General features: G+C 51.1%; 1 protein-coding gene across 1 annotated transcript; it reads right to left on the reverse strand.

Moving 5' to 3' along the window:
- Window positions 1-7,100: 7,100 nt before the first annotated feature.
- LOC119097613 (metalloreductase STEAP3) lies at window positions 7,101-13,810 on the reverse strand. The gene is made up of 8 exons (XM_037220654.1): window positions 12,000-13,810; window positions 11,438-11,555; window positions 10,782-10,987; window positions 10,174-10,307; window positions 9,723-9,850; window positions 8,718-8,886; window positions 7,929-8,131; window positions 7,101-7,418 (listed from the first exon to the last, which is right to left on the reverse strand). Exons 1-8 carry the CDS (start codon window positions 12,176-12,178, stop codon window positions 7,296-7,298), a joined length of 1,260 nt encoding a protein of 419 aa, XP_037076549.1. The 5' UTR covers window positions 12,179-13,810; the 3' UTR covers window positions 7,101-7,295.
- Window positions 13,811-16,407: the final 2,597 nt, after the last annotated feature.

Genomic DNA, 16,407 nt, shown 5'->3' on the forward strand with positions numbered 1-16,407 from the left:
TCCGGCGACGGCCCCCTGCACAGCTGTGTGCACTGTGCACGGGCAGACGCTGCACCGGCATTGTGCACCACGCCCGACCGAGCGGCGGCGGCTCAGACCCCGCAAGGGAGCTGAGCGATGCGCCGGGAACGTGTTGTTGCCGAAGATAAAGCTCATGGCGTCAGCGGGTTTGTGTTTCATCACCGGAGAAGTGGAGCGCACGGAAGCACCATGTGGGGCGGCATTCATAGTTCTTTTTTCATGTAAATTTCTTCGTACTCATCGACTGTTGAAATGGCATGACGCAATACGTTAAGTATTGCTATTCCCATAATCTCGGCAGAGTTTGCCGATCAGTGATAAAACGTCTCTTGCCATCTGTGGGCAGGGATCCGATGAAATCTACCCTATACTTTAATAGAAATGTTTTTTTTTAAGAAGAGTGTTTGTAACGATGGGCGAATAACTGACATGACAATAAAAGTCTGCTATTTTTTGCACTGTAATGTTCTTATACATTTGACGATTTGAAATGTTTTCTGAAAACATTTGACCTCTCTTTCACATTGATCCGACTCAAGAGACAGCAACAAATGCCTCAGGTCTGTCTGGTGCCGATTCGAAGCATGATAATGAAAAGGCTCTGAACCATAACAGTAGTCAGATTTCACCGTTCAGCTGCGCTTGTCACAAGCGGACCTGTTTTACTGTTCAAAGATTTCCCACGTGCCTCTGTTCAATTCAAATCGCACTAAAATACCCGGATATTAATTATGAAAGTATCTGAAGCGGGCGCAACGTAATAACACGGCGTGGAGGATCTAATGAGTGCGCAGTGCAAGACAGCACCACATACTAATAACAGCATTGTCCATAGGCGTCATTTTAGAATATCTGCTGATTCATGGGTGATGAATATTGAGTGCTACTTAGACAAAAGTTGCCAGGTTGCGCAAAAGGAGCTGGGCAAACCTAACGGCAACGGCCGCCGCTGGGCGCCTCAGTATGAATGTCCTGGGTGCGACCAGACTTTCTCCATTCACCAGTGAGGAGTGTGGAATTCATGGCTCTTGCATAACCCCCGGGGCAATTGTCGGGCAATCTTTAAAATGACGTGGTCTGCAACACGCGGAGCGCCGCCTGGACGCTGGCAGCTTGTGTTTTTTAGGGCTTTGGTTAAAGGTGTACGTAACGGGAAGAAAGGAAGGCAGGAATGGAGACTAACTCATTAACTACAATACAATTATGCGAATTCAGAGAGTGCCTCTCGATTTGCACACTTGGCGACTCACGTTAAAAACTTCCATAATGACCGTGAAAATGAGACTAGGCAGCGATGTTCTTCGATTCGCATTGCTGGTTCCAACGACTCGCGGAACCTATTAGCCACCATTTCGTTCTGTGGTGCTGACTCTCTGGTAGCCATCACACAGCACAGACACCTCCGATGATGGAGGGCACTGGCTAGAACTGGGACCTGGCAGGCGGCACGTACTTGCAGTACAATGGGAGGTGGTGGGCGGGCGATGGATGCTCGTTCCCATGAAATGCCACGTGGCCTTCCTCAAAGATCCGCTCCCACATGAGCGGTGCTCGTGACATGCATGTCACAATTCGCCAATAATAGAAGGACAGGTAGCCGATTACCTGTGAGTATTTTCCATTAGGCCCCAAGTACGTCTCCCCAAGCCCCAAGTACGTCTCGTCGCAATGTGATCCGCGCGCTTAAAACGAGTACAAGCTTTGGCCTTCCCACGGGATGAAAAAGGCGCCCTGCTGTGCTATTGGTGGATATATTTTTTACAAAAGTGCGTTAGTATAGGACGAGAGGTTGCGAGACACGAAGAAATGATTATTCTTTAAAGTTAATTTTCCCGAAAGCAAATAATTTTTTCCTCGATAGGAAACCAGGTCTTTAGGGGAGACTTTCATCTAAGGCTGGATAATGTTCCACCCTTAGAGGATGCCATAAAAACGCGCTGCAGCGATTGCGCAGGGCAACTTGTCACTGAGCCTGACAATGCTGGCCGTGAGTTGTTATCGTGTTAATGTCCTGTCACGTTCGTGTGGCATGAGCTCCAGAGGGGCCCCGTCGTGTGAAGGCATTGTCAGATGTCGTGAAGGTGTCGTTGTGACTACACCAATGTAATATACAGAACAAAGTTTGCAGCGTTCGAGATTACAGTTGCATTGATACACTACGTTAGAGCATTTAAATTGTGACAGCTGTTTCTCATAATAAAGTTAGGTTAGGTCATGCTAGGCCCGTTTAGCTTAATTTAAGTTAGGTTAGGTTAGATTAGGTTAAGTCAAGTTAGGCTAGGTTAGGTTAGGTTAGATTAGGTTAGGTTAAGTGAGTTGAGCATAGGTTAGGTTAGGTTAAGTGAGTTAAGCATAGGTTAGGCTAAGTTAGGCTGGTACAGTGTGATTTTTCAAAGGCACCCTTCTAAGATCAAGGGATGAGGGTGAACTAAGATTACGTGTCTGCCATCCTTTCTCAAACAATGCTAAGCAGGTTTACTCTCAGTGAGCATGACACATCTTATAATTCTGTGCATACTTTCCTAATATTGCCAAATTGAGCATGGTAACGCCCATGGTATTGTCGTTTATGTTAGTGTGCAAAGCATAATTGGATGCGATGATGAGCATGGCTGGATGACATGACGAGCATAGCTGGGTGCCATGATGAGCATACACAAGCACGCGAAGAGTATGCACGAACATTAGACACCTTTGAATACAGATTGAACCAAAGCGTCGCCTAAAGACGACCAGCTTGCTGTGGTTTAGGACGGTCGACGAGGTGAGATCCCGCGTCCAAGTATTACACTTATCCGAAACTGAGGTGTACTTCTTCGGCCGAAATTCGTCCCGTTAAAATTGGGCGAGCAAAGCCGCTTACCGCTTAAGTTCAATGAATCAAACGCATGCTGCACTTTGCCTTTTCTTGCATGTTCAATGCAATAAGAGTCTTACCTATTATTAGTGTCTTAAGATCCCTCCCCGGTGCTCCAAATGCACGCAGAGATAGATAACTGGCTTACGAAACCAGTTGCACATATCTTTTTTTTCGCGTTGCGAGATCATGGCAAATAGACTTACACATGGAATTTCCTCACCACAGTGCCGATTTCTCACCTAGCCTTGATAGAACGGGATGTGCCATAGCTTCGGGGATTTGTTTATTACCAGTGTCAGCGGCTGACAGGGAACATGCAGCCGATTTGTTTCTGACCAGTGTCAGCGGCTGACAGGGAAACAGTCATGCAGCCGATTGCTCTCCTCGATTTGAGGGATCCATGTTTCAATCAAATGTAATCACGTTCCCCTCCTGAATTTGATGGACCCCTGTGGTTTGTACCGATACTTGTCTATTGACTGCCATGCACTCTTTACTCCACCAGCCTGTGCGATCAGGAGTCGTATATATTATATCACGTATTTTCGCCATTTTCACCCCTCCTGCGGTCGTTTACACTCTTCTTACGCTGAACGAGGACCATCTCTACGCCTCTGCTTACATCGCGGAAATATTTTTAGATGGCTTCGGCATGGTTTACAACGATGTATGAACGTATCTTTTCGCTGTCGGAAATCACCTTCCCCCCATAATAATTCGGTTACACTCCATTCAACCCTCCCCTCCTCCATGTGTAACTTAGTTATGGATAAGCCCGCAAGCAAGCATGAAAGTAAGGGAGCATAATTACGCCCAAAGCACATATTTTTCATTTTCCAGGCATTCTAATGTGTCATTTGTGCACGCGAGCAAGCAATTTAACAAGAAACTTCTAGCTTAAACAATCAGCCCCAAAACGTTGTTGTGACAGACCGCCCCCATGACGCTTACCTTGCCATCCAGCCACGTTCCGGCGCCGACCACCGCAACACCCTTCCGGAGCCGGCGCGGGGGCATGGCGCGCCGCCTGCCACCCCTCCTTAATTCCAGTGGCCGGGGTCCCCTCTGGCCGTGGCACGGTCTTGGCCGGGCCGCGGCTCCTCCCCTCGGCTTCCGGCTATATCGGAGCTTCCTGAACCCACAGGGCTGTTCAGCTCTCACCCGATACAGTCACAGCGGGTCTCCACACTCTCAATCCACGGTCCTCAGGCCACCAGCCTCAGCCGTCTCTCGTCTCCGAAGCACGCTCGTCCGCACCTGAGCCTCCCAAGACGTCCACACTCCTGTCACGTCCCCGCTCCACGCTCGCCTCCACCGCCTCGCCGCCTCCCGCGCGCCGGCTTCGCACGGGACTGGCGACCGTCCTCCCGGGTGCCGCCTCTCCGCCCAGCTCCTGTGCGCGGCGCCGCCGCTCTGTTCGCGGTCACGTCTCGGCTGCCGCCGCCAGCCCAGTAATTACCTGGCTGATTGTCCGAGCGTGCAGCCTCCTGCACCAACCAGCGCGCAGCCCGCTGGACGCCACATGGACGCGACACGTGAGTCTCCAGAGGAAGCGGGGAGGGGGGGGGGGGGGAGGGGTCGGCGGTGGCGGCGGCGGGCGAAGGGACGAGTTTCGGTTGGTCGGTGTACCGGGAGATTAGGCTGATTTGCAATTGGTCGACCTCGGTTATTCGGCTCATTAGCTTCGTTTTTATCGCCAGAGACTCAAGGAGCGCCTTGGAACTTAGCGCCTGGTGTCTGCTTCCAGCACTAAGCATCGCTAGCTCGCGCTATTCCATGACCTGATTTTTCAATGACGCTGAGGAATTTGTTCCCTTGAAAAAGTCTTGTTTGATGTATACTGAGCTGCGGGCGACCACCGGAACAGAATAGCTCTTAATACCCTCTGCAACGGTAAATGTGTTTTACACACGAGTGCGTAGACCCCAAAAAGTACCTCCCCACCCATATCGAGTATTATGCAGTGGCTATAGGCCAGTTTGTGTCAATAGCAAAAGCAGTGCACGCAGCTGGTGATAGTGCAAAAGGCCCCTTCCGGCTGAGGCCTCGCAATCTACCAGGCTTGCCTTGTCTGACAACTACGCGAAACGACACACGGAAGTAATGACCGAATGGTTGGTACATTTAGCCTGCATGTTTGGGCCGGGGTTCGAATCCCTGCAGAACATTCCCTAAGCAGCACAGCAGCAGCAACAACCGTAACTAGCATTAACAGCAACTGTAACTGCAGCAGGGCATTCCCCGAGCGGAAATGCGCTGCTGCAGTTACTGACGCTTCATAAAAGGGTGCGCGACGACGCGCGTCGTGCTCTTTTAAAAGGGTAAACACAGTCAGAAATGGAAGACTTACCGAAACATAAGCCAAGCGTCAGTAATGCACTCAGGTATGCTCAGAATGGGGGAAATCTACAAGCTGTTAGGCCTTATTACTTCAATGCTAGACATGATAAACTATGACGGTTTGTAGCCTTCTTTATCACGCCGGAGAGATTGGAAGAACGTATCAGCCACATATCCGTCCTGGCGGCGGAAGAATTGCTGAAGGTAGGGCTTCGTATGATTGCCGGGCAAGGCCTCCTGTCAAAAATGTATGTGGTTGTGCAGTCACATGAATTGCACCAAGCAGTGACCGTGCATAATTACATGGTCGTCTCTCAACCAATTACTAGAATAGAATGTCTGACCACCCACTTATCTGGCACTGCCTCTTTTAGGCTTCGCTGCCGCAAAATAATGGCGTACTGTGGACAGATCATCATGATATATGCGCTAGAATGCCCGTACAACTTTTGGGACCATATCCACAATCCTGGCATGCGACGTGAGTAAAGTCAGTGATCAGAAAAGACACCATATTATACGAGAGCCGAACTGGAAATGAATGTCAGTTTCAGCTCGGTAATATTATTGCCTGTTGTCGTCTCCGCACACGCAGTTTTATGATAAGCGGTTCCACCATTTATGTGCACGGTGTGCGTAACCCTAGCAGTGGACACCCACACAGGCCATAAGTAGATGCTTGGAGCGCCTTATAACTGTGATAACTAAAAACCAACTGTGATAATGGTCGGCGAGATAAGATGTTCGCTTTCTTGAGATCATCGACACTGCAGCACAGTTGGCACCTGGTGCAATGCTTATGTATGAGAAGAGATATCCTGGAATAGCACACAGCAGTATATTCGTGGCACAGATGGAAAATCAGGTATCTTGTAACGAGCGTCGATCTCCTCCCGACTATAGGAAAACCAAGGTTTAGAAAATCTACATCATATCTCACGAGCCTGAATATACAGAGAAATCCACATACATGGCATCAATATTCATTACGTGTATTACATAGATAGGGAGGACCCTAAAAGTGTCATGCAACTCATATTAAGCTGCACCTCTAACGTGGTTTGTCCGTTACGCGCGGTGATCTAGAGAGATACTGGTCTTACATGTTTGGCAGATTTGGCTGACTTTCTTTTCAGCCAGTGTTCAGCTACACACAAAACTCGCGAACAGCATAGTCATCGGTCGTGTAAACATCGGTCACACAAAGCGTCCAAATTACCTTCATAAATACTAAACCATAACGTCACCATGGCTCCCGCTACGTCGTCATCGGCCAATGCAAGGCTCTACATCGCTGTCCAAAATTCCACTGCACCTGAAATAAGCGGGCAAGGTTCTCCACACGCAACGGTCAAGCTGAATCAGTCCTTTAAATCTGTGGCTCTACGGTCCAGAGTCCACAGACATGGACTACAGGGACCACAGAAACAGTACATCGACCACAAACCGCGTAGAAGCCACAGAGAGCATGGACGTCGGGAAATCCACAAGCAAGCGGTGCTCATAGCGGGCGTACTTGCTCTCAGCTGCATAAAACTGGGGTCATGACTCACCGGCGCTACACAAAGAGCAGACTTCCGGCATGCGCGGTGGTGCACAAGAACCACATACGGACCCCTACGCTGGCCGGAATGTCTGTCTCCCGCCACGTTGCTCCTCCGAGGAGTCCCGCCACGCCGCTCCTCCGAGGAGTCCCGCCACGCCACTCCTCCGAGGAGTCCCGCCACGCCGCTCCTCCGGGAGTCCCGCCACGCCGCTCCTCCGGGAGTCCCGCCACGCTGCTCCTCCGGGAGTCCCGCCACGCCGCTCCCCCGGGAGTCCCGCCACGCCGCTCCTCCGGGAGTCCCGCCACGCCGCTCCTCCGGGAGTCCCGCCACGCCGCTCCTCCGGGAGTCCCGCCACGCTGCTCCTCCGAGAATTCCGCCACGCCGCTCCTCCGGGAGTCCCGCCACGCCGCTCCTCCGAGGAGTCCCGCCACGCCGCTCCTCCGAGGAGTCCCGCCACGCCGCTCCCCCGGGAGTCCCGCCACGTGGACTCCTCGGGAGTCCGCCACGGCCATCGCGGCAGTACTTGCTCACGCCTGTGAGACCGGCCGGCTAATCAGTCCGGACCGGATGTTGACCAGACGCCGGTTCACCGGCGGCACCAGCAGAATCAGCTTGCCGATGAAGCAGAGTAGCGGCAGATACAGCGCGTACTGGAACAGACGCGCACGGGCGGTGACAGGCCGCAGGCGCGCCGGCCGGCCGCTGGAGCATCGAACACCACTGAGAGGCAGCATCACCAACTGTCGCACCTTGATCGGACATCAAGGGAAGATTGCACTTTACGGCAATAAGACTGCGAAAGCTTTAAGCTTGCGTGAGCTGACAATACTAATAAGACAAGGGCTTGTTGACTTAAGAGGCTTGAACCAGCACCTCCTGGTACATGGAACGTGGATTACTGTCAGCAGGAGAACTTTAACTCAGAACTCCGCGGACCTGCTGTCGTGGACTAGAGGGGCCAATTTGGAGTTTTTCCTATCCGTCCTTTGCGGTCCTGCAGGCTTAAAGTTGGCACCTTTAGTCCGCAACAACTGAAAACTGGAGAATCTACGACGGATTCTGCAATCAGTCCGCAAGCAAGCTTTCATGGCTGGTTTGTTTCTGGGCCCATCCGAACGACTGGTATAGACCGTCGGCTTCTGCTGGCGGTCGGTGCTAACCTGAAGGCCGGTGGGGAAGTAGCAGTCGTAGGCGGTCAGCATGTAGTCCCAGCCGAGCACCAGGTTGTGCAGGAAGCCGGCCACGAGTGCCGTCCAGCCCAGCTTGGACTGGATAAAGCTGAACTCGCGCCAGGTCAGTCGGTCGGTGACCGACGGCAGGGACGAGATGCCCAGGATGCTCAGCAGACAGAGCGTCACAGCCCCTGCCACAGCCGAGTCCGGGATTCAGACGGCGCAGCGGTCCCTTATCGTCAGCATGCATGCACCACTCAGAGTGAAGAAAGACATCTATGGGTCCGATCGATGCGAATTGCCTTCAGACAATCTTCCATTTCAGCTTGACAATGTTAAATTCATTACCAAGGTTTGCAAGAATCAACCATGGAGCTGTCACTGACGCATTTCATGCATAGAAATGGCGCATATAGGACGCAGACCTGTTAGCTAATAACAAGGTTTCCACAGCTGTCACAGGAGATTAATAATAACAGCCTTTTTAGGAAAAACCTAACTTTTCAACAACGTAGAGTACAATGATGAAAACATATTACAACCCCAATCACCGTCACAATGCACATCCTGCGAAGAAAAAAACACGCATTTCCGCCAAGCAGCGAGGAAGAAACTATCCGTAAGGCAGTTTCGATGACTGAGGCCCAGCAAGAATTAAGGTTTTCATGTGCTCACATTGCACAGTTTTCTCATCTGATTAGTAACAGCTGCACTCCAACTCAGGATCATGCAACCGTTCGAACATGCAACCGAACAGAAACTGTCGTTTGAACTAACCCAGGGTAAGAAAAACCTCTCCTCGCCAGTTGGGGTGATGTTGCCAGATGTCGACCGTTTGCACCTCGAAGGTGCCGTTGACCTTGACCTCGGCTCTGACTGTCTTCGGCGGTTCGAACAGCCAGTCATACTGGTGATGTGGGTGATAGATGCCCAGCGACATACAGCCCTGAAACAGGCGCAACAGACGACTCCGTACAGCAACAGGCGACCCCGTACAGCAACAGGTGATTCTGTACACCAAGCGACTCTGTCCTGCAACAGGCGATTCCGTACAACAACAGGCGACTAACAACAGGCGGCTTCGTACAGCAACAGGCGAGTCCGTATAGCAACAGGCGGGTCAATACAGCAACACGCGGGTACGTACTGCAACAAGCAATACGAGAGTGCGTATAGCAACAGGCGATTCCGTGCAACAACAAGCGACTTTATACAGCAACAGGCGATTTCGTACAACAGGCGAGCCCTTGCACACAACCTTTTTCAGCAGTCTCCTGTTCAGACATGCTTGAAGAGGCAAATGAGGGTAGCTTAGGGCAACTAAGCTTTCAGCCTCAAGGGGATCTAACGACGGGAAACGCGAGGGCAAACAGTCGCACAGCAAGCACGCCTTTAAATCGTCGAGATGCAGGCTTTTTTAACTGCTGAACTTTTGTAGATTTCAAACTATACAAACAGTATGCTAAGTACATCTTTAAATCCATCGGGATGAAACGCCAGCCGACACAACCATCACGTAAAGTTACGTGATGAGTGTGTCGTGATCAGGGGCGTATGTTGGCAAAAAGAGTTAAGCGGAGGGCTGAACAGTAAAAAAAATGGCTCAACCTGCCATCAAAACACGCCAACGAACGTGTTTCTTCCGGCTTTGGCCCACTTCCTTCTCGAAATGGGGGGAGGGGACAGTGTTTAAGTCCCCCATCTGAATAGGAAACTACACCCCTGGCTGTTACGTGGAGTAGCTCTTCTTTTAACCCGATTGCATCAAAATATTGTACTTACGTGCGTAGCAGCCATTGCTAGCATCAGCAGGCCGAGCTGTTTGCGCATGCGCAGCCACCTGTCTAGCCAGGCGGGGAAGCGCGCATATTTTGTGCCCCGGTACAACTGGAGGAAAGCAGCTATGATGCCTGAAAAAGAAAGCATGGTCATTATCTTACCTGCTCTCCAAGAAATTCGTTATGGACTGACAGAAAATTACACAGAACCGAGTGCTAAAAACGACTTCATGTTTAGAATACTATCATATCGATAACATTGTCAGCACTACACTTGACCAAGATACATCTATGTGCGGAGACAAAGGCGATCGGGTCGCTTAAGAGGAACAAAATGACAACATGTTATCCATCGCCGGTACAGCGCGGGCTGCTCATGTCGTGACTCGCTGCCTGTGCCGAGCCCTGAGTAAGACAGACGCCCGCCTGCGGGGGTAAGTAGACTCAGAGCTCACCTGCCATATATACGGCACCAAGTATTGTGAGGGCGACAACTCCCAGGTTGCGGTTGAAGTTTGTCATCAGAATTTGTTTGAACACGGACCAGTCCCAGGTCTCGTTTTTCGTCAGGTTGTGACACAGCTGGAACCTGAAATACATATTCTTCTATGAGGAGCCGCCCATCCCTGCTCAAACGTCTTGGATGTGGTGTCGCAAAGTTCTAAAACAGTAATTTACCGCTTTGAAAATGAAGGGCATACCCAAATCGAAACCATGAATTATTTGTTCGCACTTCATTCAACTGGGTGTGCTTTTGATGTTCACGTCAGTCAATCAATATACAATCTGTACATTGAAGTATGCCACTTATTCAGCTTCCAAGTTTGTCAAAAAAGAAGCGAAACGCCGTACTCAATTACAGTTCCTGCACATGTGCGTTAAAGATTATCAGGAAAAGTGGGTTGAAAAACGTGACGTAGCATAAAACAATGTCAGATGCGATTTACTGTGTGGGTCATAAAAACTAAACTATTTTGCCCTCATATTTCATGCGCACGCCTACGTTCGCAAAGCGTTTTCAATTTCAGACCCCCCGAAAGCTACCACACCCAAAGGTTCTCACTTGATGAAGTTCAAAACATATCCGACGAGAAAAATAACCGCGACGACTATGAACGCGCCCCTCCACTGCCTGAAGAAGTGTAGCGGGATATCCTCGATGTGCCGGGCCTGGCGCAGGGGGCCCATGTCCACAGGAGTGAAGCCCAGGTCCCGCACGGTCTGGACCACCTTGGCCCGAGCGCTCTCTGAGTCGGTCGCTAGTGGAACCTGAAGAAAGAGGTGACGTCAGACACGGAGCCTGAAGAAGGGGGGTGACGTCAAACACGCTCTCTTATGCTGACCTGGAACACTTAATGGGCTAGTTGGAGTAGATGAAAGTAGTTGGGGTGTTGCCAAACTCAAAAAGCGCAGTAAATGAGCAGATTTTGGGCAGTTCTATGACTCGTGGTTATTTCTGAGGTTGTATACATATTTGTGGGGAGTTTTGCATCCAGCAATCATGAGACAATCACAAGCTGTATACGAGTACACCGTTTGTTGGTTCAATACTTCCGCCACGAGAGCTATTCTAAAATTGGTATTCCATATGTTTGCACTTGTACGCAATAATGAACATTGAATGCTAGTCGTTCCGCGGCTTGCGTTAAAGCATATCACGTGATAGATATGCCCTTTCAATTACACCGCGATCAGGGATAGCTGGAAACAGCTGCGCACCTCCTTGCTGCCTTGGATGCCGCCCGTTTCCAGCAGATAGGCGGACAGCACGTTGAATGCTTTGACGACACGTGCTGAGGGGACCAGCTCCTGCAGGTACTCAGCGTTGGAGAGCACGCTGCAAACACATGTTTGCATCACTGGCGACTAGCAAATTAGACAAATAAGGCTTTTCCTATACTTAGAGAAATCATTCGAAATCACTTAGGAATGCATACATAGTCATCGCCGTAAATCACAAGGATGGCGTGACCCATTTTTTCATGACGTTGCATCTTCGTTGCCAAAAAACGCTCACGCGATCAGGCTCTCGCATGGCCAGCATCGCTTCAACTCAACCTGAAGAATACATACGTTAGTACCTCCACCGCTCACCTCGCCCAAATACCGCTAATCCACAACCGTGACCACGGTCCCGGAGATCGAGGGTGTCAATACCGCCTCCCTCACCCCACAAACGATGCGGCAGTTCCGTCCCCGCGTTACACAGGCCGCCTCCCCTAACCGTAACTCCCTCCCGGCTTCCCCGGGGAGTCAGCCCGGGCCCGTCACCACCGCTGACCTGCGACGGCGCACCGCGTCGTCACGGTTGCTGACGTCCACCAGGACTTTGTTCTGCAGCAGCGCCAGCGGCAACGCGTCGTAAAAGCGACGCGCCACGGCCACCACCACCAGCTCTGCCGAGTTGATGGCGTCCGCCTGCGAGGCGATGGTGGCGCCAGTGGCCTCGATCAGCCGCATCAGGTCCCTGGAGGCGCAGACTCTCGGTTATCACTGCTCCGGAGTGGTCTGGTGGCGCAGATTCTCGGTCATCACTGCTCCCGAGTGGTCTGGTGGCGCGGACTCTCGGTCATTACTGCTCCGGAGTGGTCTGGTGGCGCAGGCTCTCGGTCATCACTGCTCCGGAGTGGTCTGGTGGCGCAGACTCTCGGTCATCACTGCTCCGGAGTGGTCTGGGGGCGCAGACTCTCGGTCATCACTGCTCCGGAGTGGTCTGGTGGCGCAGACTCTCGGCCATCACTGCTCCGGAATGGCCTGGTGGCGCAGGCTCTCGGTCATCACTGCCCCGGAGTGGCCTGGTGGCGCAGGCTCTCGGTCATCACTGCCCCGGAGTGGTCTGGCGGCGCAGGCTCTCGGCTATCACTGCTCCGGAGTGGTCTGGTGGCGCAGGCTTTCGGTCATCACTGCTCCGGAGTGGTCTAGGTGCCGCACAGGAGGGCAATTTATTCAGGCCTATATCCAGCTGATCACGAACAGACCTGTGCTCCACAAGCCTTGAGGTCAGCATTTAATGTCCATGATTCGGACCAGTGCCCCATTTTTAAAGTAAATAATACGATATAAAGGACCAAGATACCAATATGAAGCATGGCAGAGGTACTCAGACTTGAATAGGTGTAGACTGTCCTCAAAAAGGCTGTCTCGCACGAATCAGTAATAAAAAAGGCTTGCCTCTCCCGGCAGCCTGCATAGGAGATAAGCATCCACACCGTTTATACGCGCTCGCGGTGCCAAAGACGGGCTATAGGTGCGAGCCATTTCAAGCTTCATATTTACAGCAAGCGTCGCAGCGGCCAGCTGAACTTTAAAACATAACGTGCATTCAACTGTTCGGCTATTTGATATGACATCACGCTACATTTTACAAGATTCTAACGAAACGATTTTCCAATGGTGCGGGCCCCGCACCGCATGGGCATTGGTCTCTCCGATATCAAATGACGCTAGTGCTGTATCCATACACGGATCGTACGTAAGCAAAATAAGCTGTAAACAGCGCTCGTCACTTGAATATTGCATTACTGGAACGTATATGAATTGAAGGCGTGTATTGGTGGGATGCCCGGTTAGCGTGGCTAAATGTTTTAGACAGATACGGGTAAGTGTACTTCGTTATCGATCTTTACTCCTAAGTCATTGATTTAAAAAAAACAGGTTCGAGGTTTCATGTACCAATGCGATACTTGAGCCCAACTGCTTCGTAACTGGGGGTCAAATTGAACATTTGAAAACTTGACGTTATTAGGATTGGCCGTTAGCCCCATTTCCGACGGACTAGGCTGCTGGTCAATCAAGACCCGGCTGCAGTCGTATACATGGTCGGCTGAACATGAAATATTGCTAAAAGTTTGACGCCAGCATACAACTGACTGCAAGATATAATGGCTCGCAAAACGTCGTTAAGATGAGATGAGTGCGAATGAGAGAAGGAGAACGAAGGGGAAGCATTTCCGGGCACCGGAACTCATAATCCGTTAAACGGGGTTCCTCAGGTAATGACAACCCTCCGACTCCTAGCGCACAGGACGAGGCAAGTCGCTTTTTGTGTCCCGAATAGTCCGTATGTCTGGGATCACTATTGGTATCCGTCTTATGTAGCCTTCCACACCGGAAAGAGAGCAAGGAGCTTCATTGGGATGTACGAGGAGCATTAAAAAACAAAGCAGCGTGGTTGATACGCTACGTAAGAGAGAGAGAGAGAGAGAGAGAGAGAGAGAGAGAGAGAGAGAGAGAGAGAGAGAGAGAGAGAGAGAGAGAGAGGAGAGAGAGAGAGAGAGGGGGGGGGGGGGGGAAGGAGAGAGATAGAGAGGCAGAGAGAGGTGAACTGATCTATGATTTTCAGACTCTTTATGCAACACTTAGCTGATCATAAGATGGTTTAAGGGCCACTGGATTGCATATATAGACGCGAGGGTAGCTTAAGAGCGCCGTGGCGTGGAGCTGGTCGATTCAGCCCAATGGTAACTTCTATGTACGTCCACGCGTTAACACCCTTGAAGCAGCGAGCTTACACTTACCATTCCTAGACATGTAACGAACGAGGACGCCGTTATTCCGTCATCGCCAGGCCCTCTCGCTTCAATCGGTCTCCAACCACTCGCTTCCCCTTTGATACAGGAGCTGGGGGGGAGGGGGGGGGGGGGCAGAGGGCGCTGCCTCCGCGCAGTGATCTCACGTCGCTGGTTATAGGTGGCAGCACCGGCAGTCAGTGATAGCCGGTGGCTCTGGGAGCAGTCCTGGCTGATTCTCGGTGGCCTACCACCATCCAGACATGACGCGTTTTGTGGTTAGACCTGACGTACGCGGCACAACAGGTGCCCAGCTCGTCGGTGGAGGAAACCAGCTCGCTTAGGGGTTACGATGCGATTCAAGGGAAGGCTTGAGTATGACCGTCTCAGGTCAAGGTGGCCTTGTGTGTTATTCCAGAAGTGCGCATGTGACCATTTGTACCAGGATTTGGATAAGCAAACTCATTTCTGAAATTAAGACTTCAAAACGATCTCCGGTAGCACACTTAAACTCCAACTGTCACGTTAAATTCAATTGAAGAAAAAAGGACATGATTATTTGCCAAAGTGGCCCCCCAATGACAATGCAGCTCATCACTACCTATTGTCCCAAAAATGATATACTTTAAAAATTATAGCCGCCCTCCACGCCATGTCTGCACTTTCGCGAAGACAGGTGGTTGAAATGTCTGCATTTTGCTATGGTATGTAGCGTTACGCAACAAGTTTTAGGTTTTGTTTCATTTTTTGCTTATTATGCAAAGCTCCTTAAGAATTTCATAAAAGTGTCAAGATTATTATCACAGTGGCTCGGAAATAGAATGTCCTAACCTAACCTGCCTTAGGGAAGACAGTGACGCCAAGCCGCGCGCTAGGCATCAGGTGTTCCTGAGATTGCCTCATAGTGAACACATTCACCTGGAGCACAACCTCGAAAAGCACGGCTTTTATGGTAATACGCCTGATAAGCATCCGCCCAGCTCACTTTTTGAAGCACTGAACGACACCTTTGACAAGCCATTACGCGTATAACTTCGTAACTTTATGTCACGCCTTTCCGTTAATACGCGAGTTTCTATTTACAAGAAAGGAATGCGACGACCTACGTATCAATGAGAAGCCGCGTCATGACCTTGCATGGTACGTCATGAATCCTCAGTCCTGTGTGCTTAGAGGTCTTGGTTAGGTCATATCCGCGTACAAGCCAGTGGGTGCAAGTATTTGAGTTCCAATCCCACCCGAGAAAGTTAACCCAAGGAGCAAAGCAGTAGCCGTGATATTTCTCCTCAGTCGCTTCACGCTGGCTTCGTTGCCCCATTCGCATCTTCACGACCAATTAACTGATCGCACCTGTGATGACCTGTACCTGTAACTGTACCTAACCGTGGTCATCGATATCGCGTCATCGCGTCACGTGTGCACCTACGCATCTCTCATGACGTGTGCGCCTACGCATCTCTCATGACGTGTGCGCCTACGCATCTCTCATGACGTGTGCGCCTACGCATCTCTCATGACGTGCGCGCCTACGCATCTCTCATGACGTGTGCGCCTACGCATCTCTCATGACGTGTGCACCTACGCATCTTCGACGACGTGTGCACCTACGCATCTCTCATGACGTGTGCACCTACGCATCACCTATGACGTGTGCACCTGTGCATCTCCGACGACGTTGCACCTACACATCTCTCATGACGTGTGCACCTACGCGTCACCTATGACGTGTGCACCTGTGCATCTCCGACGACGTGTGCACCTACCATCTCTCATGACGTGTGCACCTACGCGTCACCTATGACGTGTGCACCTGCATCTCCGACGACGTGTGCACCTACATCTCTCATGACGTTGCACCTACGCGTCACCGATGACGTGTGCACCTGTGCATCTCTCATGGCGTGTGCACCTACGCATCTCTCATGAGTGTGCACCTACGCGTCTCGAAGAGTATTGTCACCTCTGTAGCATTCTCTCATGACGGTGTGCACCTACGCGTACCCTATGACGTGTGCACCTGTGCATCTCCGACGACGTGTGCACCTATGCATCTCTCATGACGTGTGCACCTACGCGTCACCTATGACGTGTGCACCTGTGCATCTCCGACGACGTGTGCACTTACGCGTCACCGTTAACATCACAGGACAGGTAAAAATGTGATAAGAAAATTAGCCCCGG

The sequence above is a fragment of the Pollicipes pollicipes genome, unplaced genomic scaffold, assembly GCF_011947565.3.
Source record: "Pollicipes pollicipes isolate AB1234 unplaced genomic scaffold, Ppol_2.1 Scaffold_4295;HRSCAF=5057_pilon_pilon_pilon, whole genome shotgun sequence".
In the NCBI taxonomy this organism is placed as follows: Eukaryota; Metazoa; Arthropoda; class Thecostraca; order Pollicipedomorpha; family Pollicipedidae; genus Pollicipes; species Pollicipes pollicipes.

Excerpts from the sequence above, each read along its gene's own strand:
- LOC119097613 (XM_037220654.1), bottom strand. The coding sequence starts at position 12,178 with ATGCGGCTGATCGAGGCCACTGGCGCCACCATCGCCTCGCAGGCGGAC. Across the intron at positions 10,308-10,781 it reads TATGTTTTGAACTTCATCAA|GTTCCAGCTGTGTCACAACC; the intron begins GTGAGAACCTTT and ends TATGTATTTCAG. Across the intron at positions 8,132-8,717 it reads AGAGGTTTTTCTTACCCTGG|GGGCTGTGACGCTCTGTCTG; the intron begins GTTAGTTCAAAC and ends CGGCTGTGGCAG.